Here is a 27,190-nt window from a genome sequence, read left to right as displayed (position 1 = left end):
TCTCATAGAATTGTGGTCGAAAAAGATACTTGATACGATTTCAATTTTCTTAAATTTACCAAGGCTTGACTTATGACCCAAGATATGATCTATCCTGGTCAATGTTCCATGAGCACTTGAGAAGAAAGTGTATTCTATTGTTTTTGGATGGAATGTCCTGTAAATGTCAATTAAGTCCATCTTGTTTAATGTGTCATTTAAAGCTTGTGTTTCCTTATATATTTCATTTTGGAGGATCTGTCCATTGGTGAAAATGGGGTGTTAATGTCCCCTAGTATGATTGTGTTACTGTCGATTTCCCCTTTTATGGCTGTTTGCATTTGCCTTATGTGTTGAGGTGCTCTTATGTTGGGTGCATAAATATTTACAATTATTATATATTCTTCTTGGATTGATCCCTTGATCATTATGTAGTGTCCTTCTTTGTCTATTGTAATAGTCTTTATTTTAAAGTCTATTTTGTCTCATGAAAATGCCACTCCATCTTTCTTTTGATTTCCATTTTCATGAATATCTTTTCCATCCCCTCACTTTCAGTCTGTATGTGTCCCTAGGCCTGAAGTGCGTCTCTTGTAGACAGCATGTATACAGGTCTTGTTTTTGTATCCATTCAGCCAGTCTATGTCTTTTGGTTAGATCATTTAATCCGTTTACATTTAAGGTAGTTATCGATATGTATGTTCTTAATGTATTTTTAAAAGAGTCTTCAACAGCCTAACCACCAGCCCAAACAACACAAATTCCTAGAACACTTTAAGTCCATTCATTCCCCATGACATATTATTGCCCCTTTTTCCAATGCTGTCTTTTTTCCCTTTAAAACTCAAGGCTTCATTTTTTAATAACAAAAGATAATTTTATTGTTCACTGTCTTTTCTCATGTTTAAATAATTAATATTTATTAATACTTATATTTATAGTCTTAGTACAACTTGTTTTTTCTGTTAAAGCCACCAAGGGCCAAATGTTTTATTTTCATAGCTTTTTAAACAAGTACAGCTTTTTGGTAACCTACAAATTTGATATGACTATAATTTAAAAGTACAACACTTATTTAAATTTACCTAAATATTGACAAGTTTTTTATCATCTACTATTCTTGCATCACAGTCCTTCCTTCTGTGGTCTTTATTTTCCTTAAGGTACTTTTTTTTTTTTTAACCTGGGCCCCCTGCATTAGGAGTGCAGAGTCTTTTTAAAAATTAATTAATTAATTAATTAGGCTGCATTGGGTCTTAGTTGCGGCGTGCGGGACCTTCACTGTGGCGCCTGGGCTTCTCTCTAGTTGTGATGCACGGGCTCCAGAGTGCGTGGGCTCAGTAGTTGCGGTGTGTGGACTTAGTTGCCCCGTGGCCTGTGGGATCTTAGTTCCCCTACCAGGGATCTAATCCATGTCCTCTGCATTGGAAGGCAATTCTTAACCACTAGACCACCAGGGAAGTCCCTGAAGTACATACTTTAGAAGTTCCTTTAGCAAAGGTCTTTTTGTGATGAACTATTGTTTTTGTCTTTCTAAATTGTCTTTGTTTCACCATTTTTATTTTTTATAAATTTATTTATTTTTGGCTGCATTGGGTCTTTGTTGCTGCACGCAGGCTTTCTTTAGTTGCAGTGAGCTGGGGCTACTCTTCGTTGTGGTGTGCAGGCTTCTCATTGCGGTGGCTTCTCTTATTGCAGTGCACGGGCTCTAAGTGCGAGGGCTTCAGTAGTTGTGGTGCATGGGCTCAGTAGTGGTGTGTGGGCTTAGTTTCTCCATGGCACGTGGGATCTTCCTGGACCAGGGCTCGAACCTGTGTCCCCTGCATTGGTAGGCAGATTCTTAACCACTGTACCACCAGGGAAACCCTCATTATTTTTGAAAGACAGTTTTTCTAAGTTGGCAAATTTTTTTTCTTACTATTTAAAATGTTCTCAATAGTTTTGTGGCTTCTACTACTGCTACTGATTATTCAGCTGCCAGCCTAATTATAGTTTCTCTGCAGATGTCCTACTCTTTATTTCTGGCTGCTTTTAAGTTTTCTTCATCCTGGTGTTCTGCATTCCCCTACACCATTCCAACTGCTGTTTCTTTCTATTTATGCTGACTGTTATACCTTTTCTTCATCTTTTAATTCATGTCTCTAATAAGTTCTTGAAGATGATCTTCCCTTTATGTCTTTGAATACTGTCTCTGATTTGTTATTTCTATTTCATCTTTCTAGAATTCCACTTAGCTATAGGTTAGATCTTTCCAATCTGTTCTGTCTCTAAACTTCTTATATTTATTTATCTTCTTTGCATTCTGAGTAATTTCTTCAGCTTTATTTTTCCAGTTCATTATGTTTCTCTTCAGATGTGTCTATTGCTCTGTTTAATCCATCCACTGAGTTTTACAAGTTATCTTTTTACTTTGAAAATTGTCAAATTCACAGAATATTATAAAGATCAGAGAACCATGAATAAATACTGGTATATCTTTCATCTAGATCAGTGGTCCCCAGCCTTTCACCAGGGACTGGTTTTGTGGAAGACAATTTTTCTATGGACGGGGTGTGTGGGAGAATGGTTCAGGTGGTAATGCGAGCAATGGGGAGCAGCAGATGAAGCTTCGCTGGCTCTCCCGCTGCTCACCTCCTGCTGTGCAGCCCTGTTCCTAACAGGTGCTGGTCCTCGGCCCAGTGGTTAGGGACCCCTGATCTAGATGGTTCTCCACCTGTTACCATCTTGCTACTCTGTGTGAGTGTACACATATATGCATATATATATATCTATATACACACATATATACATATATATGCATATACACATATATACTTATATATGCATATACACACACTTTACTTCCTTTTAGGAAACCATCTGAAAGTAGGTTGCAGCCACCATGCATGTTACTCTTAAATACTTCAGCATACCTCTCTCAAGAAAAAAGACATTCTATTACACAAACATGATACTATTACCACACATAAGGAAATTCACATGAATCAATAATATTACCCAACATATTGTTCATACTCAAATTTCCCCAATTATCCCCCAGATGTCATTAATATAAGCTCTTTTTTCTAATCTAGGATCCAATCAAGGTTCACACCACTACATTTGGCTGTTATGTCTCTGTAGTTTCTCCAATTCTAGGACACTACCTCACGTCCCTCTGCTGTTCAAGACATTGAAACCTAGGGAGAATATAGGCCGGCTGTTCTGAAGAACATCCCATATTCTGGAATTGTCCAGTGGTTTCCTCATTATTAGACTTGGGTCAAACATCTCCAGCCAGAGTCCCACATGGGTGATACTGCATCTCCCCCTGCCTCCCTCATGAGACACATAGTGTCAGATCCTGGTTACAGTGGGTAGGGCCAGACCTCACCATGTAAAGGCACATTTTCCCTCTGTCATTAATAAATATGTGAGGGGTTCTGTGGGACTGTAAATAGCCTGCCCCCCAACTTGTCACCCACTGGTTTTAGCATTCCTTGATCCTTGCCTGACTCAGTTATTACAATAGGGATTACAAATTGGTAATTTTCTAATTCTACCACTTTTTCTATATTTATTAGCTAGCATACTTCTATAAAAAAGAAATTTTCCTCCCCTTCTCTCTTTTTGGGTCTCTAGATAGACTTGTGGATTTTTTGTGTGTGTTTGTGGTACACAGTCCTCTCACTGTTGTGGCCTCTCCCGTTGCAGAGCACAGGCTCCGGACGCGCAGGCTCAGCAGCCATGGCTCATGGGCCCAGCTGCTCCGCGGCATGTGGGATCTTCCTGGACCGGGGCACGAACCCGTGTCCCCTGCATTGGCAGGCGGACTCTCAACCACTGCGCCACCAGGGAAGCCCAGACTTGTGGATTATTAAAATTCAGTGTTGTAATCCATTACCATCATTAGTCTTTCTGATGTTCAAATTGTTCAAAATTGGGCCAATGGGAACCCTTTCAAGACAACTCCTTTGTCCTTTTGACATGACAGTTTTTGTTACTTTCTTGCTTTCTGGCATAACAAATGTTCCAGGCTGACATTGTACTTTCCCTGTTACAGGTTAGGATTAGTTATTTCTCCAAGAAACCTGGTTCCTTTTAGTGGGGAATGATACTTAGAAACCAAGATCTGGTTATCAGGTCTGCTCATTGCCACTGGGGTGTCCCATTGGTTGTTTTAGTTCAACAATTAGATTTTCTATTTTAAAAAACTCTTATTTGATTGTTTTCATATCAACCTGGTCATTTTTTTATTATCTCTCGTTCCCTCAAATTATATTTTATTATCATGTAGTGGTAGATTTTGTCCAAATAGGATAAAGAAGGAGAAAAGGAGGAGGAAGGGGACACATTCATTTATCAAGTAATACCAAGCAGGTAATACCTTCGCAACTGGCGCGTGGGCTGCCGCAGATCTGCAGAGCTGAGTTTGTAGCACTTTGCTTTGATGTTTATTGGTGGATATTTGTTGATTGCACCTAGGAAGAAAAGAAATCTGTGAGGGGACTCTTATTCACAGCAATTAACATTACAGCAATCTGCTCTGCATGCAAAGTGTCCCTTCACTGTTTTCAACATCCATCAAAGGAAGACACCAGCTAAGGTGGCCATATGAGATGAAAGCAGATTTCTCAGGGTGGTCTCTAAAATTGGGTTTAGAAAATGCATGACTGTCAAATTTATAAGTGGAAAAGTCAACTTACTTTTTAATAAGGTGCCCTTAGCTGCTAAAGTCCATCAAACATTAGAGGAGAAATCACAAGCCCATCCTAACAGTCTGGTCTCTGACATGAACTAATTAGAATAGTTATTTTTTACTTGCTCCTTTGGAATATTAAAATGCAAAGGGAAAAGGATATTTCCTTTATGGTCTCCATATCAATAACAACAACAGTAACCACAGTGCCATCTTGGGTTTAATTCATTATAATTCATTTCATCTGAAGTATATTAATTTTTCATAATATGAAAGCATGCCTCTTCATGCCTCTTCATGCCTCTTCATGCCTCTTCATGCCTTTCATAATATGAAAGCATGCCCCATTTAAACACTAAAAAAACATTTTTTGATGAGAAACTTTAAAAAATGCATTATTATTTCCATGAAACAATTTAATTGTGTGTTAAACACAATTAAATCTCTTCCTGATGGTCTCAGGTCGTCTAAGTAGCAAGTTGGTCCTGGGCTGTGATCCAGCACTACCTTCTGAGCTGCTATTGTAGACTGGGCTGTGTGCTTCTAGACTGAATGGCCAAGACTGTGATGTTTCCTTTATGTATATCTGATTTTTAATTATCTGTCTTAACTCTAAGGTTGTCAGTCAGTAGGTTTGCATAGAAAATATGTCGATTCTGATGTGAACTGTGTCTGATAGCCAATGCTGTCACAGCAGTGTGATAAAAAAGAGTCACTTAGAGAGGGAGCTGGACTGGGATGCCTAGGAGGGTGAGGACCACATCTGTTTTGGTCCCTCCTTGATACCCCATACCTCAACAGTGAGTGGCTCAGAGTAGGTACCTAATACATACATGTTAATGTTGAGGGGTGAGTGTGGGTCTGGGGGCCTGCTATTGAATGGAGCATGTAGGATTGAATATGATTATGTTAAAATCTTTTCAACTTTTTGTACTTTCACACTATCATTTAAAGATTGGAGATTTCTAGAAACTTAAAGTTTTAGAAAACTTTAAACCCCAAGTAATTCTTCTTAAAACATCTCTTCCACTTTCCCTGGGTGATGGGGGTTGGTGTCATTTATCTAATCATACAGTTTGACTAGTTACCATGAAACACCATTAAGAATTTTGCTGAGCTGGGGAAGGAAATTCCATCTTAACTTCCTTTCAACTTTCTGCCTCATGAGTGTTTCTTTACAAGTTGCTGAGAGTCTTTCAAAGTGTTCTTTCCTTTCACCCTTACAAATGCCTTGTGATTTCTTTTTTCAGAATGACCCCTGGCCTTCATTTATTTTTTCCCTTATTTTTTTCCAGCTCCTGTTTCTGGATCCTATTCCAGAACCCATCCACACAAATTTCATTCTGGGAGCAACTGCTCCTATACCAGTGTCTCTCAAACTATAATGTACATATGAATCACATGGGGATCTTGATAAAATGCAGATTCATAACAAAATGTCTGGGGCAGGGCCTGTGATTCTGCATTTTTCACAAGCTCCCAGGTGATGCTGGGATGTTGGTCCTAGACTCACACCTAGAGTAACAGAGGACCAGAGGACATGACATTAGCCCTGCCGACCATTTCCCAAGGCTCCTCAGATCTCACTGACTCTGACTAGTCAGTGTCTTTGAAGCCTTAACTGGTCTCACCATGAATGTCAGTGACAAGTTTGAGACACAGTCAGAATTTTCCTTAAGCTACACTGGGTGCCCTTTAGCCTGTGTGTTCACTTTCCTTTATCTGTACTCCAAAAGTAAATTCACCACAAAAATGATCAGAAATATGACAGTGCTTTTCTTCAACCTCCAGTCATATCAGGACATAGCTTCTCTTAATCCATCCTGTTGCATTCAAAATGAATTGCATACTTTCAAAGCAAGCTCACTCCAAGAAATACAGCCCACGTTTCTTTTTCATGGGCACCAGTTACACTAATACTGGCATCATAAAAACTCATTAACAAAGCTAAGAAAGTTTTGCAGGGCTGTATCTTTTATTCTGACAGGTAAAATGGTATCTCCTAACACTTCAAACTCTGCCTTTGGAACTTGTAAAAGCAAAGCCAAGGATTGTTGAATTTTTCTCTGGCTCTCTCTTTTGGGGTGTTAACCAGTCAAACTTTCCATCAAAGGGCAGCGTGATAATGTTACATGCCAAGGGTTTCTACTTTGTAGCTAACAGTCCAGGCTGTGACTTCACACCCCCAGACTGTGCTGCTCCATGTAGACTGCGAGCAACTGCTTGTTATGATTGTTTCTCCATAGGAACCAGAAGCATAAAAAAGATGAGCCAGAAAATTCAATGCTTAGAAACCAGAGGCTTCCTCCCTCCACATCCATAATTACATATTTTCCTTGCTGAGCCTGCAGTGCCCTTGAAGACAGAGGTTTCCAAGAATCCATGTCAACTCATCAACCCTTCTTTGGGGAGTACCAAGAATACTCTTAAGGTACAAGAAAGAACAGATTTTATGACTTACGCCTGACTGAGCTTATAAAGGCCTTCACAAACTTCACACCATATCTGTGGTCAGGCTTATGAATGCGGCCAAGCTGGACCAAGTGGTGATCCAAAGGGTAGCTGGCTAGATCTTCCAGTTCCTGGTCGTTCCAAGAAGGGCCAAGGGAAAACACAAATAAGGCATAACCTTGGCACTTGGCTCTCAAGGATTCTTTCTTTAAGGTTTCCCTATCCAAGTGACTGGTTTCCCCAGCAGATATCACAAAAATGACTTTATTTCTTCTCAGATTGGGTGTACTCAAGAAGACATTGTTCAGAGTCCACTGTAAGGCATGACCAATAAAAGCATCTCCATTGAGCTGCTGAACTGATTCTTCCACGTGCCTCTTCATGAGGCGTTTACTCTTGTAGGTGGTAAGGTTGAATTCACTTCTAACGGGACTCCTCTGAGTGTTGGGTAGGAAGTGGGGGGGAGCATGGCTTAATAGGGCCACCCGGTCTCCAGTGACAGAGGTCTCAGGCTCTGGGGTGATGTCAAAGTGATCTAACAGTGCTCCCAGGAAGCCTCTTATGTCTTCAAATTCTGCACTTCCCATGTGCCGGGAGCCATCCAGAAGGAAAGCAGCGTCCATGTAAGATTGCACAGCTGGTGGTCTGGCTTGGTCGCAAGAAGCATCCGGCTTGCAGACATCTGCAGACCAAAAGTCACTTAGGGTTACTAAACAGAAACGGACAGAAAAGGAAGAGATAGCATCTCAAACATTTCGACATTTGGAAGCTGCATAATCTTTGATGTTAAAGTAGTAACTAAATGATTTTGAGGTCAGCAACAGGAAGATTTCCTAGTACGTGGTTTGCATTTTGATCCCCAAAATACAGATTTTTATACACAGCCTGTCTTGAGTTCCATTCACTAATATTATCTGACTTTTTAAAATTAGGTTGTTTTCAACAGAAGTTTCATCTTGGCTCTGCTTTAAGTTTATAAAGATTGAAGTGGACAATTCATCTCATGATTGTACATGATATACTGTATCATGACATAAAAACTAACGATCTCTCTAACTGACAATATACAGGTTAAACCAATGGCCCCTATCATCCCATGTACACTGCTTTACTATGAAAAGTAATCTGCTTAAAAAGTAAGAGTGAAAAAAGCAATGCATCTTTTATTTCAATTTAAATAAAGGTTTATAACTCTATCTATGTAGAGACATTAAGGACAAAACTACTGCTCATGTCTTATGTTCAAAGTACCTATTAGTTGAAAGCTCAGTATGTGTTTGTTAAATAAACGAATATAAATACTACATGTTAACGGACTTTCATAAAATATGAGGTCATTTTAATAATTATGCATATCTCATTTAAAAAAAGGTATAGTAATAAAAACAGTGCATTAATTTATTGAACCTGACCACAATGAATATTCAGAGGAATAAAATTAACTTTGAAATGAAAGGATCTTAGAGGTCACCTAATCTTCTAATTTTACTGAAGAGTCTGAGGGCGGGAGAATAGAGTTATTTTGCCAGAGAAGACACCAGCATCTCTAGAAGGGTCTGCGTATGAAGTCAGTGTGGTACTGTTTGAGGCAAGGCCACATAGTACAGCAGAGGGGAGGCCCCTTGGCCTGAGAGCCAGGATGCCTGGGTTCTGGTCTAGCTGTCCCCAGTAACAAACATGCTGTGTACCCCCATCCAAGCCAAGACTGGGCCTTAATTCTGCACAACTAGGTGCTTGGATTAGATTCACCCAGAGAGCCCTTTCAGGGTTGATATTCTGCAATCCTAGATTTCCAATAACAGTTGATGGTTAAGGATGAGAATTAAAGAGAATTTTCTCTTTAAAAACTAAAGAGAAATGGAAAAACACACGTGTGGACAGCCAGTACTTAGATATGGGCCTGGCCATGAACAAAAGCTGTCAGATGAAAGGTTAATAACCAGAGTGCAGATCCTTAGGGGATGGAACAGACTTCAGAACTTCAGTCTTACTCATGGACTCAATAAAGATATAAGCTCTGAACAAGTTATGATTCCCTTCTTAAAATTCAATAAAATTTGATGACGCTGTTTAACAGTCAGATGATAGCACAGTCACCTGTGTGCAAGGCAGTTTCTAAAATCAGGGACAGTAGCCTGCCCAATTATTCAATTTTGTGGGGTTTCTTAATTGCAGGAAACAACAGCCAAAATACTTTCCATTATATGCCTCAGAGACAAAACAAGGATTTAAGCCAAGAAATGGAGCCAAAATATATCCCCAGACACACACTGGCAACTTCTGACCATGCATCAGACCAGCACAATGCATCACTGATGTGTCTACGCACAGCTGAGAACTCTAGGGGGATGTATTTGCCCATGGTGTGGTGAGCTCTTCGGGAGGCAGGGGGAGGAAATGATCAGAGGGCAGCAGAGGGGAAGACAGAAGGAAGAGAGGGTTATTAGGAGAAATCCCACTTCTCCCTTGGAGTCGCCACCTCCCTATGAAGTCACTCACATGACCAGAATGAGCATCTCATTGACACACATGCAGAAGGAGAGGAATTAAGCATTTTCTTCAAGGCCAAATACAGAGTTTCAGGGAACAGCATAATAAGATCTGTGTTTCTCATAAGTTGCAGGTGTCTTAACGCCAGCTTTCTCGGGTTTGATCTGGCTGTGAGCAAACTATTTCATCTCATCTGTAAAATGGAGCTAATAACCTTTCAAACATTTTAGGGTGATTATAAGGATCAAATGAAACAATGAGAAGAGTGCTTAGAACACAATAAACCCAATAGCCTAAGCATTAAGTATCATCATCATCACCATCAGTGTTATATAAAGCAATTAGAACAGTGTGTGTCTAATAATGAATGTCTGATAACTGGAAGTTATCACACCCACCAGTAACCTCAGTGGGTCCCACTCTCTTTGTAATTATTAGAACATTCAAATTATTAGAATACTCAAATACAGGTCTGTCTGGTTCTCCAGCTAGACCTATAGATTGTGTATAAAACACAACCACAGACAAACCAGCATTGCACATCTTTCTGATGCTTAACATTTGGGAGTCTGAGAAAACCTCTTTCTTAATTTCTGCTAATTTCCACTCCCACTGTAAAGCATTTCTTTGGGGTTGTGAACATTTGAGATTTAGAAGACTCATAAATATACAGCATGAAAAAGTTGGCAATGGGACAGGCTAAGTTTTTCTAAAAATGATTCCTGTTTCCTAGAAGCTGCTTGAGCTGAGAGGCTCCATCTGTGGATGAGGCTGTGTGGCGAGATGAGGCCAGAGCCCCAGAGAGATCCTCTCAAGGCCACTAGCGTCTCTGCTGCCAGGTTCTAGCCGCTCCTGCCAATGGTGACTCACTGCACTGCTTAACGGGCCTGATCAAGTTATGTTCTCCCTGTGGGTCTCACCGTAGCAGAAAGTGCACCGCTGGAGTCCCTCTAGTGCTGGTGAAGAGTCAATCCTGTGTGGAACCATGATGACTTGGAATCTGCCAGTGTCGTCAATCTGCAAGAAGCAGAAGCAAGAGGAAGAAGAGCTTCATGGGTGGGGCTGCAGGAACCTCCCAGGATGGTCCAGAGAGCTGAGATCTGCAGAGGGAAGTGGGGGGTCCCTCTAAGAGGGTCCCAGGGAGGCTGAAGGGCAGAGGGGCTAAGAGCACTCTCTGGGTTTAACCCACGACTTTCTCTTTAGCTGGATGACAAGTGGTTTTGCCTCTGTTTCTACATCTGTGAACAGAATAGTCATACTACTCCCTAAGAGGGCTACCGTGGGCACTAAATGAATTCATAATTGAAAAGCACTTACTGGCACCAGGTAGGTGCCATATGGGTCATCAGAGACAGCAAAGCACTTCCACTCACAGCCCAGTGAGTTCGTTCTTATGTTCACCATTCCCATTTTACAGACGAGGAAACTGAAGCTCAGAGAAAGGTTAAAGGACTGATCAAAAGACACTGGACATGGAAACCATTTAAGGAAAAGGACCAGAGACACCCCTCTTCCCAAGTCCAGACAAGTGTGTGAAATCACAGATGTGCTTTGGAACTGGCTTTGAGTTCCCACCACGAACAAGGCATTGACCCTGGCTTTGAAGTGCAGAGCCAGATTCACGACCAGGCAGCTCTCCTCTGAACAACTTCCCACCCTTTCCAATTTGGCCCTATTATTAGTAACCTCCCCGAGGAATTTGAGGCTGGAGAGAGGCAGACAATATGGAGGCTCCAAATAATGAAGAATAATTAGCTTGTCAGTTAACTGACTCAGAGATCACTGACAGTTGAAAGCGTATTGTGGGTGTGATCCTACCCAATGCCTCAGAGATGTGTCACACAACATTTAGTCTCTCTTGTGAACCCATCTGGCTAACCCCCTCCCCTCCTTCTCAGGGAAGCTTCCTTCCCATACTTGATCCACAGAGGTGCGACTCAGGCAGCTGTGTTGGTGTGGGGTGACCCCATCTCTCAGCAGAGCAGATTGCATCAGGGATGGACACCTGAGCCGATCAGAAACCCAGAACTGGGGTCCTGAGGGCAGTGCGTCTCCCCATCTTAGTGCTGAGCACGGACAGGGCTGCAGGCTGGTCATCTTCTATGTTGTTCACTGAGGAGCAAGGGACATGGGAAGGGGTGGGCTTTCCTGAGAGTTATCTCTGTTTCTTCCCATCTTTTATTCTCCCGTGTATAAGAGATGGAGAAATCAGCACTCCCCTGAATTCCTCCCTGGGAGACCACTGTGTTTGCCTTCCTAAGCCATCTGGGTGGGAGGCGGAGGCTTGGAGGGAATAAGCAGTAACTGAAGCTTTTAGCTAAATTTCTAGGCACAAATGCATAGAGAAAGGAAGGTATGGTGTCTGACAAAGACTGAGAGGGAAGAAACAGAGTGAGAGTGAGCATCGTGTGGTTTAAGAGAAGAGAGGAAAAGAAAATACCCTGTGATGAAATTCCACATATAAGCAAGTTTTAAAAAATGGTACAAATGAACTTATTTACAAAACAGAAGTAGAGTTACAGATGTGGAAAACAAACTTATAATTACCAAGGGGTAGGAGGGATAAACTGGGAGATTGGGATTTACATATACACATCACTGTATATAAAATAAATAACTAATAAGAACCTACTGTCTAGCACAGGGAACTCTACTCAATACTCTGTAATGACCTATATGGGAAGAGAATCTAAAAAAGAGTGGATATATGTATATGTATAACTGATTCACTTTGCTGTACACCTGAAACTAACAACATTGTAAAGCAGCTATACTCCAATAAAAATTAATTAAAAAAAGAAAAGACCCTGTGATAGTCAGGTGGAAGAAAAGGGACAGGTGATGGGGACAATTTGTGAATGGGGACCTGTAAACACAGTCTTGACTCTTGATTCTTGTCCACCAGAAGACACAATTAGCCTGAATTATTAACGGCTTTTAATAGGTGTCTGGGCAATATTTCCAGTGAATCATGCCATTGCTTCATCTGGACTGTGATGAGGGACCAGGAAACCAAATCCAGAGAGCATGGATCAGTCCATCTGATAGGGGCAAAGTAATTTCTTATTGCCAACTATCAGCGTCTGGGGAAAAAAAGTCACAGAAGGCTTGGGCTAGAAGAAATTTTAGAAGCCAATCCCACCATTTCATAGATTAGGAAAGTTAGCCCAGAGTGGGGAGGAATACAGATGCCTCCAGTTTAAACTTTGCCTCCTGCACTGTTGGTGGGAATGTAAATTGATACAGCCACTATGGAGAACAGTATGAAGGTTCCTTAAAAAACTAAAAATAGAACTACCATATGACCCAGCAATCCCACTACTGGGCATATACCCTGAGAAAACCATAATTCAAAAAGAGTCATGTACCACAATGTTCATTGCAGCTATATTTACAATAGCTAGGACATGGAAACAACCTAAGTGTCCATCGACAGATGAATGGATAAAGAAGATGTGGCGCATATATACAATGGAATATTACTCAGCCATAAAAAGAAATGAAATTGAGTTATTTGTAGTGAGGTGGATGGATCTAGAGTCTGCCATACAGAGGGAAGTAAGTCAGAAAGAGAAAAACAAATACCGTATGCTAACACACATATATGGAATAAAAAAAAAATGGTACTAATGAACCGAGTGGCAGGGCAGGAATAAAGGCACAGATGTAGAGAATGGACTTGAGGACACAAGGGTTGGAAGGGGAAGCTTGGGTGAAGTGAGAGTAGCATCGACATATATACACTACCAAATGTAAAACAGATAGATTGTGGGAAGCAGCAACACAGCACAGGGAGATCAGCTCCATGTTTTGCGATGACCTAGAGGGGTGGGAAAGGGAGGGTGGGAGGGAGATGCAAGAGGGAGGAGATATGGGGATATATGTACACATATAGCTGATTCACTTTGTTGTAAACAGAAACTGACACAGTACTGTGAAGCAATTATACTCCAATAAAGGTGTATTAAAAAACAAAACAAAACAAAACAAAAACTTTGCTCTCCCCACATAAGACCTACCTTCCACCCTCTGCCTGAGCTACTTTGACTATAGTTTTGTATCAGGGGATTCTAACTTGATTTGGAACAGTGTTCTCACCATGTCACCCAGAGATTGCTGCCCTTTGTTCACTAGTTGGTGTTCTGTGTGTCTACCATGTGGCAACTTCCATCCTTCTGGCAGTGGCACTAGTTGATAACTTAGGCTTCACATTTAACCATGTATCAACATGTTGGTGTCAACCTAAAGCCATACTTTCCACTCATTGATTCTAGTGTGTCTTTTTTTTTTTTTTTTTACTGGGAGAGACCTCAGGGGGTCTGTGCTTTCCACTCCCCTTCCCCCAAGTAATTTCCTAATCAATAAAGTTCGGCAGATGTGGTCTTAGAGATCACTCATCCTACCACACGTCATTGGAGCAACTGTAATTAGCATATCACAGAAAAATTCCCCAAGATGAATGTGAGTTGGGGATTTAAAATAAAAGGGTCCTATGGGTCACTTTTCTTATTGCTCACTTTCCTGTGGATTCAAAGATGCACCGGCTTGGATGATCCACAGATGGGTAAAATGAGCCTTCAGTACATCATTCTGGATGATATCCTGCTCTTTGCTTTCTCAACATCATGGGGCTCCATGAATTGGTGCATTCGGAAAAGATACCATTAACACTCTTTAGACAATTCTCTATTAACAAAGGAAATCCATATAAAAATAAAAGGGCAGGGTGCTCAGAGTGCTGAAGTTTCCCATTAACCCTCTCTCCCCCCAATTTCAGCTCTGTTTCATCACTAGAATAATCTGTAATGTCAACTATTACACCTAATGTTTCTCTCACCTGCAAAGCTAAACAGCAGAGTAAAGGGAAGAAAATAAGGCTAGCTATAAAGGACACATTTCTTATATATATATTAGAAAGGGAGACCCAGCCCCCATTAGAATTCTTCATGGGCAGCAAATAAAATTTCACCAGAATTAAGAGGTAATTGCCCAACAAATTTAAAGGAAAAACCCTACGGACAAAACAAAGCTGAGATTGAGGTTTTTCCAATCAAAAATGGTCTTCTATTCCAGAAGGATGAACAGCTCATCACTTGGCTTCAGACCATCATGAAAAATTTCCAAGATGGTGATCACACAACACATTTGCTCAGAAACATAGGGAAATGAGCCCATGTTTTCAGAGCAGCTGCTTCTGAGACCTGCCACATGTGTCTACACAGGTTCCAAATTTCAGTTGGATTCTACTGAACTCTCAGATGAATCAAGATATAGAAAAGTCACAATGGTTATGAAACGAACAAGGGGTTTTGTGATATGGCCTCCAAATAAAAATTTATTGTGTCATTAAAACTTTGAGCTCTGTTCTTAAAGTACTAATAAATGACAGTTTAAGAGCAAACGAAGAGATGGATAGAAGAAAGAAACAGAAGGGAAATGGAGAAGTAGTAACATCATCTCTCTTCTGCAATGTCAGGTATTGGGTTCTCATCAATTTGTTTTGAGCCCTTCTAGACAACCCTGCATAGCTCCATCCTCTAATAGGTGAGGTCTTTTGGTTTTCTACTTACTCTTTTGTCCTCAGAGCCTAGGATGGCACCTGGTATATATGAGCTGCTCACTCAACATCTGTTGGATGAATGAACCTTGGGACCAAGTCTGACTTCTGCCTGCAAGTCTAACTCTTTTTCTACCCAAGGGATATTGGGGCCAATACTGCTCCAATCTGTGAGGGTCATTGTCAAGAATCTGAACATTCATTGGTGCTCTTTTGAGATCAATTCCTTCAAGAAAGGAACAAGGAGTCTCTAGGTGATGTGGGTAGAATCTCTAAGTGGGACTGCTAACACTCCAAAGTTTAAAAGAAAAACTCTACAAAATATATTTTCTAAAGTTATATGCTATGCATATACCTTTGAGAGGGTAGGTGGAATTGCATCTGCTTAAATTTGTATCGCAAGTACCATCAATCATTTGTGTCAGGATATTAAGCTGTCTCCTATTTTGTGACTAAATAAAGCCAAGGAACAATGGTTGTTCCCAATAAACAGAGGGAATTAGGAGGACTCTGTGTGTAACCAAATCCACTTACAGAATCTTTGAGCCGCTGCCTCTCAAAGCAGCTTCATTAGCATAGGCGGGCCCCAGTCTTCTAATTTATGTGCATTTTCTTTTCTGAGCCTCATAGATCAGGCTGCTCATTTGCATAATTCTGAGTTAGTTTCAATGATGCTAATAGCAGTTTCAGCTTCTTTACAACCCAGACTTTAATACATTTAAACAGATTTTAGTTCACCATCAAGAAACTGATAACAATAATAATTAAAGCAAGAGCTACCATTCTTGAGTGTTTGCTATGTCCTAGGCACTGGTGCATGGAGTTACATCATTTCTTCTTCACACCAATGCTAGGAAACAAGCACCACTTTCTGCATTCTACAGAGGAGTACTATATTTCAATTCTGCTCTGCTTAGTTTAGCACTTTCACAGAAAATTAGGGAGCTGGAGAGGGTCTCAAAAAAGCCACTTAATCCTAGTTCTCCAGGAAAGACAGAAGTCACCCTTGCCAGGTGAGTGACCGCCCCTACAAAAGGCCTTCAGAGAAAGGTGGTGTCTTGACCACCTACATTTAGCCATCTGGCCCATGGCAACGTTAAGTCAATCTTGCCTTCAGAAAGCTCTTACTCAAATCTAAACTGGAGTTTCCACTGCTATGATTCCCAGTTTCTCTAATAAGAGATTTTGCTAACTTGGAGTTGGCTGGCTAGTTTTCTCCAGTAATAATCCTGCACACACCTGAAGGCAGTGACTCGGTCACTTCTCACTTTCCTTTCTCTACATGAATTAATTTTTAAACGCTTGTCCTTCTGGTTCAGGTTGCATTTTCCAATACCCTTTGCAGATGCATGGGGTCTCTCCTCATGGCTTCCCCATGAATGGAGAACAAAGCAGCATGTTGGGTGGTCACAGATGACGAGGACACTCTGCCAGGTCCAGCAGGTGTTTTGTAAGGAACCCCTGCCACTGAGGCTCTACTGATAGAGTGTTTTAAAGGTTGCCATGATCCTAGGTGGTTTATTTAGAAATGCTACACAGTAAGATTTTTTTTTAATTAATTAATTAATTATTGGTTGCGTTGGGTCTTTGTTGCTGTGTGTGGTCTTTCTCTAGTTGCAGCGAGCAGGGGCTACTCGTTGCTGCAGTGCATGGTCTTCTCGTTGCTGTGGCTTGTCTTTGTTGTGGAGCACGGGCTCTAGAGCGCAGGCTTCAGTAGCTGTGGCGCACGTGCTTAGTTGCTCCATGGCATGTGGGATCTTCTGGGAGCAGGGCTCGAACCCATGTCCCCTGTGTTGGCAGTTGGATTCTTAACCACTGTGCCACCCAGGATGTCCCCACAGTAAGATTTTAATCTTCAACCTAAGAAGCTATAACTGGAATGGCTTTTCCTTTATAAAGTATGTATATTTACATGATTGGTGAAGTTATAAAATCAGTCCTTTGGTTTCCATTCCATGAGCACATCAGTGACATCCACGAATATTTACTGGCTACCCAGATTTAGTATCTTTAGATCTGGAGCCAACTCAGAGAGTCCCTTGGAGAAGCATTAGAATAGAGGCCTGGATTCAAGCCCTGACATTGCCACTTGTCAGCTATGTGAACCTGGGCATAGGGTCCACCCCTCCAGACTCAGTGTTCTTACCCGTACAATGGGAATAACAATGCTTCCCATCTCATACACACTGCTTGTGGGAACTAAACAGGATGATGCCCATCAAGGGCTTGGCATGTTCCTGGTACATAGTAATAAACACTTAGTACAGCTCCATGCTTTCTTGTAAATGCCCCTGAATACAGGCAAAAAAGAGAGAGAAGAGTTATGAGGCAGCTTGCCTTTCTTACCACAAGCGAGCGCTCGATGGTGGGCACCTGGCCAAAGGTGATCACCACCGGGATGATGTCCAGGGCGCTGAACTCCAGGCCGGCCGTCGTGATGGTCTGGGCATCCGCAGATGGGCCGCCACTGAAGAACGTGGCGATTCTTCTGGCGTGAGCCCCTGGGAGCATCCGCTTGAAGACATTCCTGGAGACAAACCTCATGGCCTTGCCAATGTCCCTGCTGGATGTGGACTGCTCGTAAGGAAGGGCCTTGATTTCTCTGAGGAGTCTGTCCTTCCTGTAGGCGTCGGAGAAGCGGATGAGGAGCCTGGTGTGGGAATCGTAGGTGAGCACGGCCACGCGCGCGCCCGCAGGGCAGTGGTTCTCCCGGACCCGGAGACCGCTCAACAGGGAGGTCATCATCTCCTTCATCAGTGTGAACTCTGGCTCCGTGATGCCCCGGGACTGGTCCAGCGCGAACACCAGCTCCGTGGGATGCACAGGGCACCGCGGGGCTCCTAAAAGGCCAGAACATGTGCCTTACCACAAGAACACTTGCTTAAAAATGAAAAAAAGATATGCACATAGAAGGCGAAGTAATTTAGATGTTAAATATTAAAATATGGAAACACAATCATTAAATATAAATAACTTAAATAGTAAAACAAACACTTAAATCTTTAATAATTAAAATGGTATTCTAAAAACTGACTTTGATCTTTTAAATAAAGCAAAAGATGAATTCATCTATGAAACAGAAACAGACTCATAGACATAGAAAACAAACTTACGGTTACCAAAGGGGATAGGGGTGGAGATATACTAGGAGTTTGGGATTAGCAGATACATGATATTATATATAGAATAGATAAACAAGGTCCTACTGTATAGCACAGGGGACTATATTCAATATCCTGTAATAAACCATAATGGAAAAGAATCTGAAAAAGAGTATGTGGGTGTGTGTGTGTTAATTTCTGCTGTACACCAGAAACTAACACAACATTGTAAATCAACTATACTTCAATTTAAAAAATACAAGAAAAGTCTATAATTCAATTTGAGTTTTAATGAAATTTGTAAGTTCATTACTAAAACTCCTAAATAATAAAGAGCTCATGGACATGCCCTTTTACCTACAGAGATTGGATGGATGGTATCATGTTTGTTCCTGAAACTTTGTTAAACAAACTAAAACATACATTCTTTACTTAATAAGGAAATTTAACAGGGGTTAAAAAGGGATGGATGTGAAAGCTCTGTTGATAATTTCAGACAGATTGGGATTTACCCTCTCTGTGCCTCAGTTTGCTCATCTGTAAAATGACAGTCCTAACCGCACCCACTGCCTAGGCCTGTGCTGGGGATTAAGTGAATCAACACAGGTAAAGAAAGCACTTAGGACCACAGTGCCTGGTACACAGCAGGTGCTCAACTAATTTTCACCATTACTGTTATTATTACAGACTTACTCATTGTGAAAAAGAACAGCTATATTTCTTAAAAGAATGAGGAAACCTTCAACTGATAAATTTTTATTTAACAGTTAGAAATGAAAGTTTAACCAATAAATATGCCTTATTACTTAGAGAAACTCTGAATTAGGATGGTTAAACACGAATGTAAGTGTTAAGACTTATTCATTGATCCCAATTCACTCATTCTAATCGCAGTATCCTGCACTTATCACAGTCGGAGATTTATATATGTCTAATTATCTGATTAATGCTTGCCTCTCCCACTACTTTATGAAGTGTGGAGACAGGGATGATCTCTCTCTTGAATGCCAGATTCTTAGTCCCTGCCATATAGCTGGGATCTCATAAATGTTGAGTGAAAAAGAACCAAACAAAGGACAGTTCTTTGCAACAGGTACAGGAAAAACAGAACTTTCTGGATAGGTGAGATGCCTGGTGTTGAGATACATTCTGGTAAGAGGAAATCTGGCTGTGTGCTCCCTTGGAGGGGGCTGTCTCCTCTCATTCAGAGGCCAGCAACTCAGCTCTTTCCAGGCGAGCTCAGGACTCAGACCCACCGGGACTGGCTAGGTTGGCCAGGCTGGCCCAGGAGGGGTCCCCCTCTCAGCTGGGCTTCATCACCTTAGTGCTAGATTATCATCTCCTCTGGTCCTAGACTCTGTGACCTTCACAGGCAAAAGGACCAGTAAGAATAAATGTTCAAACCCAATCAAACTGTGTATCTCAGTGGAGACAGGACAGGATTTATTAGCCTCTGAGTCTAATTTAGTGGGCTGAGCAGATATTAAAAAAATCAAGGTCACGTCAATTTTACAATAAAAAATGGGTAAAATTATGACCAAACATGACAGTGGTCTGCTTGCTCTTTGTCTGGGCTGCTATTTCATATGGGAACAACAGCAGTGATAACAACAGTGCAGCTTCAGCTGTAATTTAGAGGTAAAGGGAAAAAAAAGATATAAACACTGGCTGTTATCAAGTTTTCTGGAAAAAAACACCTACGGGCTAACTCAGCTTGTTGCCAGGACCCCGAGGATCTTGAGGAAGGCTGGGCTGGACTGTGGAGGCACCGAGGAGGCCACCCTCAGACGTGGACCCCCACATGGAGACCCAACTTACTGCCCGGAGCAGGTGACAATGAGTAATGAGGAAGGCAAACACAACACCCGCCACGTGACTACCACCCAGCAGTGGCGGCCCATCCAGGCCGCCGCCATATTTGCCTGGAATAGCTCCACGTGGCCCCCTCCCCCCAACACTAGCCCTCTGGCTTTTATGCTTCTCATCCCTACAATCCACTCTCCCACAATGGCCCAAATAAGCTTTAAAAAATTGTTCATCAGTTTACGTTTATACCTTCAATACTTTTAATAAGCTCTTTAATACCCTTCCATTCCAATCTGAATAAAATCTGGCCTCCTGATTATAACCTACAAAACTCAGTGCAATCTGGTCCCATTTCCTTCTCCATTTTTGCACATGCCATGACCCCTCCTCACCGTGTCTCAGTCACACTGGGCTTCCGTCAGCAGCTAGAAAACACCTTTGTGTTTTGTATCATGGCCTTTGCACTTGCAGGATTCCCTGCCTGGATCTTGCAAAGCTGGCTTCTTTTTATTCTTCATCCAAACTTCAATGTCATTGTCTCAAAGAGGAGCCCTCCATTCAAAGGCATTTCTCCCCTCCCCTAGTGTCATTTTGTGACAGGACCTTCCATTATTTATCTCTTTCACAGCAACTAAAATATTCTGTAATTCTTTCCTTTGTTTACTTACTACCTGGATCCCTCCATTAAGATGGAAGCTTCTGAAGACAGGAATTATGTCCATCTTATTCAGCCCTCTGTCCCCAGTGTCTGGGACAGAGACTGGAACATAACAGGCTTCCAAAACACATTTGTTGAATGAGTGAACAAGCAATCAGAAGGCATGGATTGATGGACTTATACAAAAGGTATAAGGGTATAAAAGTATAAGAGGATGATGATGGGTTTATACAGAAACATCATGTAATAAGCTTTTGTAATATTCCTGAAAGATGGCCCAGAAAGATATTAAGCCAACTTGGTAATTAACATCAGCCAAGTGCTCCACAGATTTTAGCACTATGTGAGCTGCACATGCAGCTTATTTGCTATCTGATCATCCCTACCTTTGTTCCACACACTTCTGCCCTTTGCATCTTAATCCCTAACCACAAGACTACAGAGACAGGATAACAAATGGAGAGAGAAAATGGAGGGAGGGAGAAATGTTTTTGAAATTACAAAAAAATCTCTTGGTAAGGTAAATGGCAATGTTAGTCATTAAAATATAAATAATTAAAAAAATCGAACCACTTCGTTGGCAAAGAGCTATGAGACTTAGCTTAAACTCAAGTGATTTATTGGAGGCAGAGATGTGCTACCAGTATGAGGCAGCAAAGAAGTCCAGATAAAATTTTTATCATTTGGCAGGCAACACATTGTTCTAACTCATCTTTCCAGATGTACCACATTTTGGAGCTTGATTATAATATGCTATAAATAAAGATTACTCACCATGTCTGCCAGCTGGGGAAGAAGAACAAAGGAGGTTGGGTTATTATTTGGTAGGGTAACAGTGTTCTGTATTGTGTAAGAAATCAAGGCAGCCAAGGCTCCGCCTTGTGAGCTTTTTGTAGATGACTCAAAAACCAAGGCAACAAATAGGGTTTGGAGAAATGCAGACAGATCCAACATGTTGATAAAAGCACAGGTCCTTCCGTAGGGAACGGGATGGGAGAAATAGGAGGGTCATAAATCAGCGGCGTATAGCCAGCTGTCAGAGGGAAAGGATTTCTGCCTGGGAGGGAACATTATGTTGCAGAGAGGTGCACTGAATTTGGAAAGTTAAAAGGTCCTAACCACACTTTACTCTAGATTTTCCCCATGTAGATATCTATAGCTATCAACTACATATATGTATACATATATGTGTACATATATGTAAGGTGTGTGTATATATATACGTACATATATATATATACATCAGAGATGGATTTAGTCATAAGTAGATGAAGCTTAAACTTTAGGACCGTACTGTCCAATATGAAAGCCACTAGCCTCATGTGACTATTTACATTTGAATCAATTAAAATTAAATGAGGGACTTCCCTGGTGGTCCAGTGGTTAAGAATCTGTCCTGCAATGCAGGGGACGCCAGTTCGATCACTGTTTGTGGAACTAAGATCCCACATGCTGCGGGGCAACTAAGCTTGCGCACCGCAACTACTGAGCCTGTGAGCCACAACTAGAGAGCCTGTGTGCTGCAACTACAGAGCCCACATGCTCTGGAGCCTGTGAGCTACAACTAGAGAGAAGCCCGTTCACAGCAACGAGAGATCCTGCATCCTGCTACTAAGACACAATGCATCCAAAAAAAAAAAAAAAATTAAAAAAAAAGAAATAAATTCAGCTTCTCAGTTACACTAACCATCTATCAAGACTCAAAGTCCCATGTGGCTAGTGGCTACATATTTAATAGTGCAGTGGATACTTCCATCATTGCAGAGAGTTCTGGACAGCACTGCTCTCGACCTCTCACCCACGAGGCCCCTTGCAAGGTCTTGAGAAGGGCCTTAGCCACGTGTTCACATGATCATGTGATTTTATAATATAAGTCAGTGGTTGTGATTTCCTTTCTTGTCCTAAAGGACACTTTTGAAGTAGCTTTATACCTACTTTTGGATTTATGATTTTGTATTGAACACCTCAAATTTTAAAAGATCAGGCTTCATCATACTTGGATTTATCCTTGAGTCATCGTAGTTCACACGGCTCCCATGTCAGAAGCCCACTCTGCTAATCCAGCCCCAGAGCAACCAGTCTTCATGACCCAATGCATAGATTTTGATTCCCACATACGGATGGCTCCGTTCTGCTACAAAAAGGCAGAGTTAAGATCAGCACTGCATTCAAAGCTTTGAAAAGTCTGTGTCTTTGAGACTGATGCTCTCTGCAGAAATGGGCTCTAATTTGTCTATCTTCTCCCTTCAAATACACTTTCATTTTAGAAAATTGAGATATTTCCAAAAAGCCTGGAGGGAACTGTGACATTCTTTTGAGCCCTAGTGTTTATCTGGGAAGTTGTTACGCATTTGTAGGTGAACATTAAATAGCCGACTCTCTCCTCATCTTGTCCGTGGCGTTCTTTTGATGCTGCTAACACGTATTTTGATAGAAGATGCTGCTATAAGGGTCTCAAAGCAAATTCAAAAGAGCATTTGCCAAATCAAAACACCTTTTTGCTTTTAAAATTTTGAGAGTAAAGAAAATACAGGCAGAATGAGTAATTTTAAAAGCAAATAAGTCTAACTCAAGGTAGTCAAGCACACCTTCTCAGGGAAGGAGTAACAAATGATAAACAGAAGTCAGGGCTCCCACCCACTAGGACACCCCTTTGGCATGGCTGGCTCTTTTACACCAGCTGAATTCAACACTTAGTTATTGTCAGGGTTAATCATTTTAAAAACTTTAATGTGACTCCCCACTGATTGATTTCATCATCAGGGGAGTTCTGACCTTGTGTCTCCATTTCCCCCTGATTAAAAGCACCAGATATAGCCTGACTTAGTGCTTGGAAGCATTTCAATAGACATGCTGGCCGCCAGAGAGGGAGTCAGTAGTCACCAGTGTATGCTGCCTCAAAATATACACAGTGACATCTCTAATTTTAAGAAATTGGCTGGTAAATTGTCTCAATTTTGAGTGCAGAATTTGCTGCTTTTCGTCTATGAATGCTGACACCCCGGGTGATCATTCTAAGTGGGGTACTTACGACTGTGGTCCTGCACATGCTGGATGAGCTCACATGTCTGCTCAAAAATAAAACAGAAGGAATTAACCAACAGACTTCCAGGTCCTAGAGCTGAGAAATAAATGTCACAGGGCGCTCAGGCTCCTTTGGAGTTAGCAGGTACGTACGGAGAAGGAAGGCAATCCTTTGGCCCCTTTCACACCCTAGAGAAACAAAAAGAGTGTGGTTTCAGGGCTTTGGACACACACATCAGGAACCAGAATGTGCATCAACATTACTCTAAGAAAAAAATAACTTCTTAAGTTTTTATTCTAAGTTCAAGGGAGAAAAGAATTCATGTAGGATACTCATCACCTAATTAACAATAACATTTAAGGGGAAGAAACTGTAAGCAGCGAGCGTCCAATGGCCACTTTCCCCTAGCTGCATCTCTGGATGATAAATGTTGTCCAGAAGCTAAGGATGGAGCTGACAATGAGACACTGGCAGGGAGACTCTGGAGCAGGTCCTCAGCCTAGAACTAAATAAGCCTGAACCATCCCCTGTGCCTGCCCCTCCTTAAGGCAGAGGTATAGAGTTCCCCAATGCTTGGCCTTGGCCACTGGGCAGCCGCTGAGCAGAACCTAAATCTATTCCTGCCACTGGTTGGATGACAAAAGGACCAGACTCAAACTGAACTTCTGGAAAGGTAATCCCCATTGTCTTCCCAAAATGAATAGATATATCTCTGGGTTGGGGATAGAAAGAACAAAGTGGAATTGGTTTGAATTTCATGTGTTCAGTCTCATCTTTGGAACAGGAAGAGTCTGGCTGCTCTCACACAGAGACAGGGAAAAATGCGATGGCGCCCCTCCCAAACTTCCAAAGAAAATAAGTTCCATGTGAATGCAGCATCAGTAACTTATTAATTTCCTCTCACTTTCTTTCATTCACTGATAACTTACTGACTGTGAGAAAAGGGTAAGGATTGGCCAGATAAATAAAATTCACTGATCATTGAGAAATCTCATTCTAGATGAAACGAGAAATCTCTTTTCATTTCCTCCTTCAATTCCCCCCACCACCCAAGAAATGGCAACTGATATTTAATCGGCATTTTATTCCCTCCTCTCTCTGAGCACATTAAAGGTGGAAAAATAGCGAAAATCGTTGCCAAACTGCAAAGACTGAAAGCACACACATTTGGATAATGAAGACTTCAGGCACTGACTTTTTATTTGGAAAACGAGCTGATGTGATTTATGGGTTTTCAATTTACCTTGCGTCCAGGAGGTCCCAGCTCCCCAGGGGATCCCGGCTCTCCTGGAAGCCCAGCAGACACCTCAAAGCAGAATTTATTTACTTTAGAATTATACATACATATTTGTGGGTGTGGGTGTTTTACATTTCAAAAGCAATACACTTTCATTTTAGAAAATTGAGAGATTTCCAAAAGGCACACAGAAGGAAAAAATCCTCAGCAACCTCTTCTCCCCCAAATAGTCCTTGTTGACATTTTGGTGTCTTTTCCTCTGGTCTTTTATTTGTTTATCCTTTTTTTTATTAATCTATACATATTTTAATATATTTTTATACTTTTTCCTGTTGCCTTTTAAACTAAATATATACCTTGGGGCATTTTCATGTTACTAAATATTCTTTCACAAAAATCACCTTTCATGGCTGCCATAGTATTCGATTACATGGATATACCATAATTTATTTAATCAGTCCATTATGGTTGGCATTTAAGTTTGCTGTTGTTGTAATAAGCATGCCACTATAAAGTCATATGCACAATTCTGATTATTTCCTTAGGGAACATTGTTAGAACTAGAATTGCTGGGTCAAGGGAGAAATTTTTATCTAAATAAATTTTTATCTCAACTTATCTAAATTTAGTAGGTGACTAAACTGAAAAACAAACACATGAACAAAACCCCAGAAAAATAAAAATTTAAGTATAAAAACCTTTGAAGTAACTACAACAAAAAAATATTTAGCCGTTGGCTGGAAATATTTGTAGTAAAATGGGGAATAACAGCAGTAAATAAAAAGAACATTTGTTGACTATTTACTTTATTCATGTGCATTCAACAGTATAATTTATCATAAAGAAAGCTAGAATTTAGTTTAAGAATTAGGAAAAATTCCTTTGCTCATTCACAATGTCATGTTTTTTATAAGAATAAAAAACAAAGTTGTCTAAAATCAACTTAATTTGTAAAAGCATTGCCTATGGAACAGAAAATAATTATTGATGCCCTTTAGGTCTTCCAATGATATTTACAGCATGCTGGGTTGAGTAAAAATACAAAACAAAACAACAACCTTACTGATCATATTTTATTTAGAAGATATAGATTAACCTCCAGGGCAAAAAAAAAGCAGATTGAACATTGGCATTTACTTTTGCTCCCTCCAGTGTCTTACTAAAATAATAGTAAGCAGATTTTATTAAAAGGCAAAAATATGACAAGCATGGGGAGAATGAGAAAGGAGACAACAGCCATCAAACTTTGGAGGCTGGAAAGCAGAAGTACCAGTGTTAAATGACTTAGAGCTGAAAAAGCTGAAGCCTAGGCCAGCAGCAGGGAAAGCCAAGAATCTGTGTGTTTTATAACACACTCTCAGAAGGTACCTCCAGAAGTGGAGGTAAAGGAGAGAGGGAGAGGCTTAATAAGGCAGATTGGTTGAAGATCATTTTAGGAATCCCCAAGCCTCCTCCCCATTCTCTACCGTTGGGTGAATGTCTCTTCTTCCTCCTCAGTGACAGAGGTAAAACCGAGGTGTCTGCACTAGGAAACCCCAGGCAGAGCTGAGGGCCAGTGGTACCATCCAGAAAATAGGGTGATCAAATGAAGGTGTGGAATAGATGTGAGACCCCTAGAAAGCTGGGGTTCCCAGAAAGCTGGCAGCCAGAACTTCACCCTCAGGCAGGAGGTTGAAAGAATCTTCTCAGGGGAATCTGACTAGATTTGAGAAGAAAGACCCAAAGATGCTGATATTAGACGTTTGCTAAGTAACAGCTCAGATCACTCTGTGACACTTGTAGTTGACGAGCCCCACCCATCTCCTCGGGGTTTCCAATCGGAATTTTTGTCCTCAACTCTTCAATACAGAGAGTTAGCCCATTCCCTGGAAACATGAGAACTAGAGAGCAGGACAGATAAAAACACATGTCAGGGAACAGACTATGTTGGGCAAAGAAGACTCCAAAAATACTAATTTATATCCTCAGGGAGATGAGATGTTTCAACCATAAAACAAGAGCAGGATAGTATAAAAAAGCAAAAAAAATGAGTGCTTGAAAATTAAACTATGAGAGAAGCATTGTAAGATAAAGTCAAAGAAATCTCCCAGAAAGTAGAGCAAAAAGACAACTTTCAGAGAAATCGGAGCTAAGTGGCAGAGGGATTGCCAGGTTTTCCTAACAAACCTTGTGAAATTAGTTGACTCTCTAAACCAGTAGTTCTCAACT

The 27,190-nt window shown here is 41.1% G+C and overlaps 1 protein-coding gene across 1 annotated transcript in view; it reads right to left on the bottom strand.

Moving 5' to 3' along the window:
* The window catches only part of COL6A6 (collagen type VI alpha 6 chain), a 109,271-nt gene that overhangs the window by 10,102 nt on the left and 71,979 nt on the right, over positions 1-27,190 (bottom strand). Inside the window, exons 28-35 of the mRNA XM_024747802.1 lie at positions 24,989-25,051; positions 23,898-23,933; positions 23,752-23,788; positions 21,495-21,506; positions 17,502-17,995; positions 10,519-10,615; positions 7,119-7,790; positions 4,346-4,439 (exon numbers count right to left, since the gene is read on the bottom strand). Of these exons, the coding sequence (XP_024603570.1) occupies positions 4,346-4,439; positions 7,119-7,790; positions 10,519-10,615; positions 17,502-17,995; positions 21,495-21,506; positions 23,752-23,788; positions 23,898-23,933; positions 24,989-25,051 (1,505 nt within the window). The remainder of the gene's footprint in view (positions 1-4,345; positions 4,440-7,118; positions 7,791-10,518; positions 10,616-17,501; positions 17,996-21,494; positions 21,507-23,751; positions 23,789-23,897; positions 23,934-24,988; positions 25,052-27,190) is intronic.

This window comes from Neophocaena asiaeorientalis, unplaced genomic scaffold, assembly GCF_003031525.2.
Source record: "Neophocaena asiaeorientalis asiaeorientalis breed wild unplaced genomic scaffold, Neophocaena_asiaeorientalis_V1.1 scaffold33, whole genome shotgun sequence".
NCBI classification, from domain to species: domain Eukaryota; kingdom Metazoa; phylum Chordata; class Mammalia; order Artiodactyla; family Phocoenidae; genus Neophocaena; species Neophocaena asiaeorientalis.
This window is presented reverse-complemented; position numbering and strand designations above follow the sequence as displayed.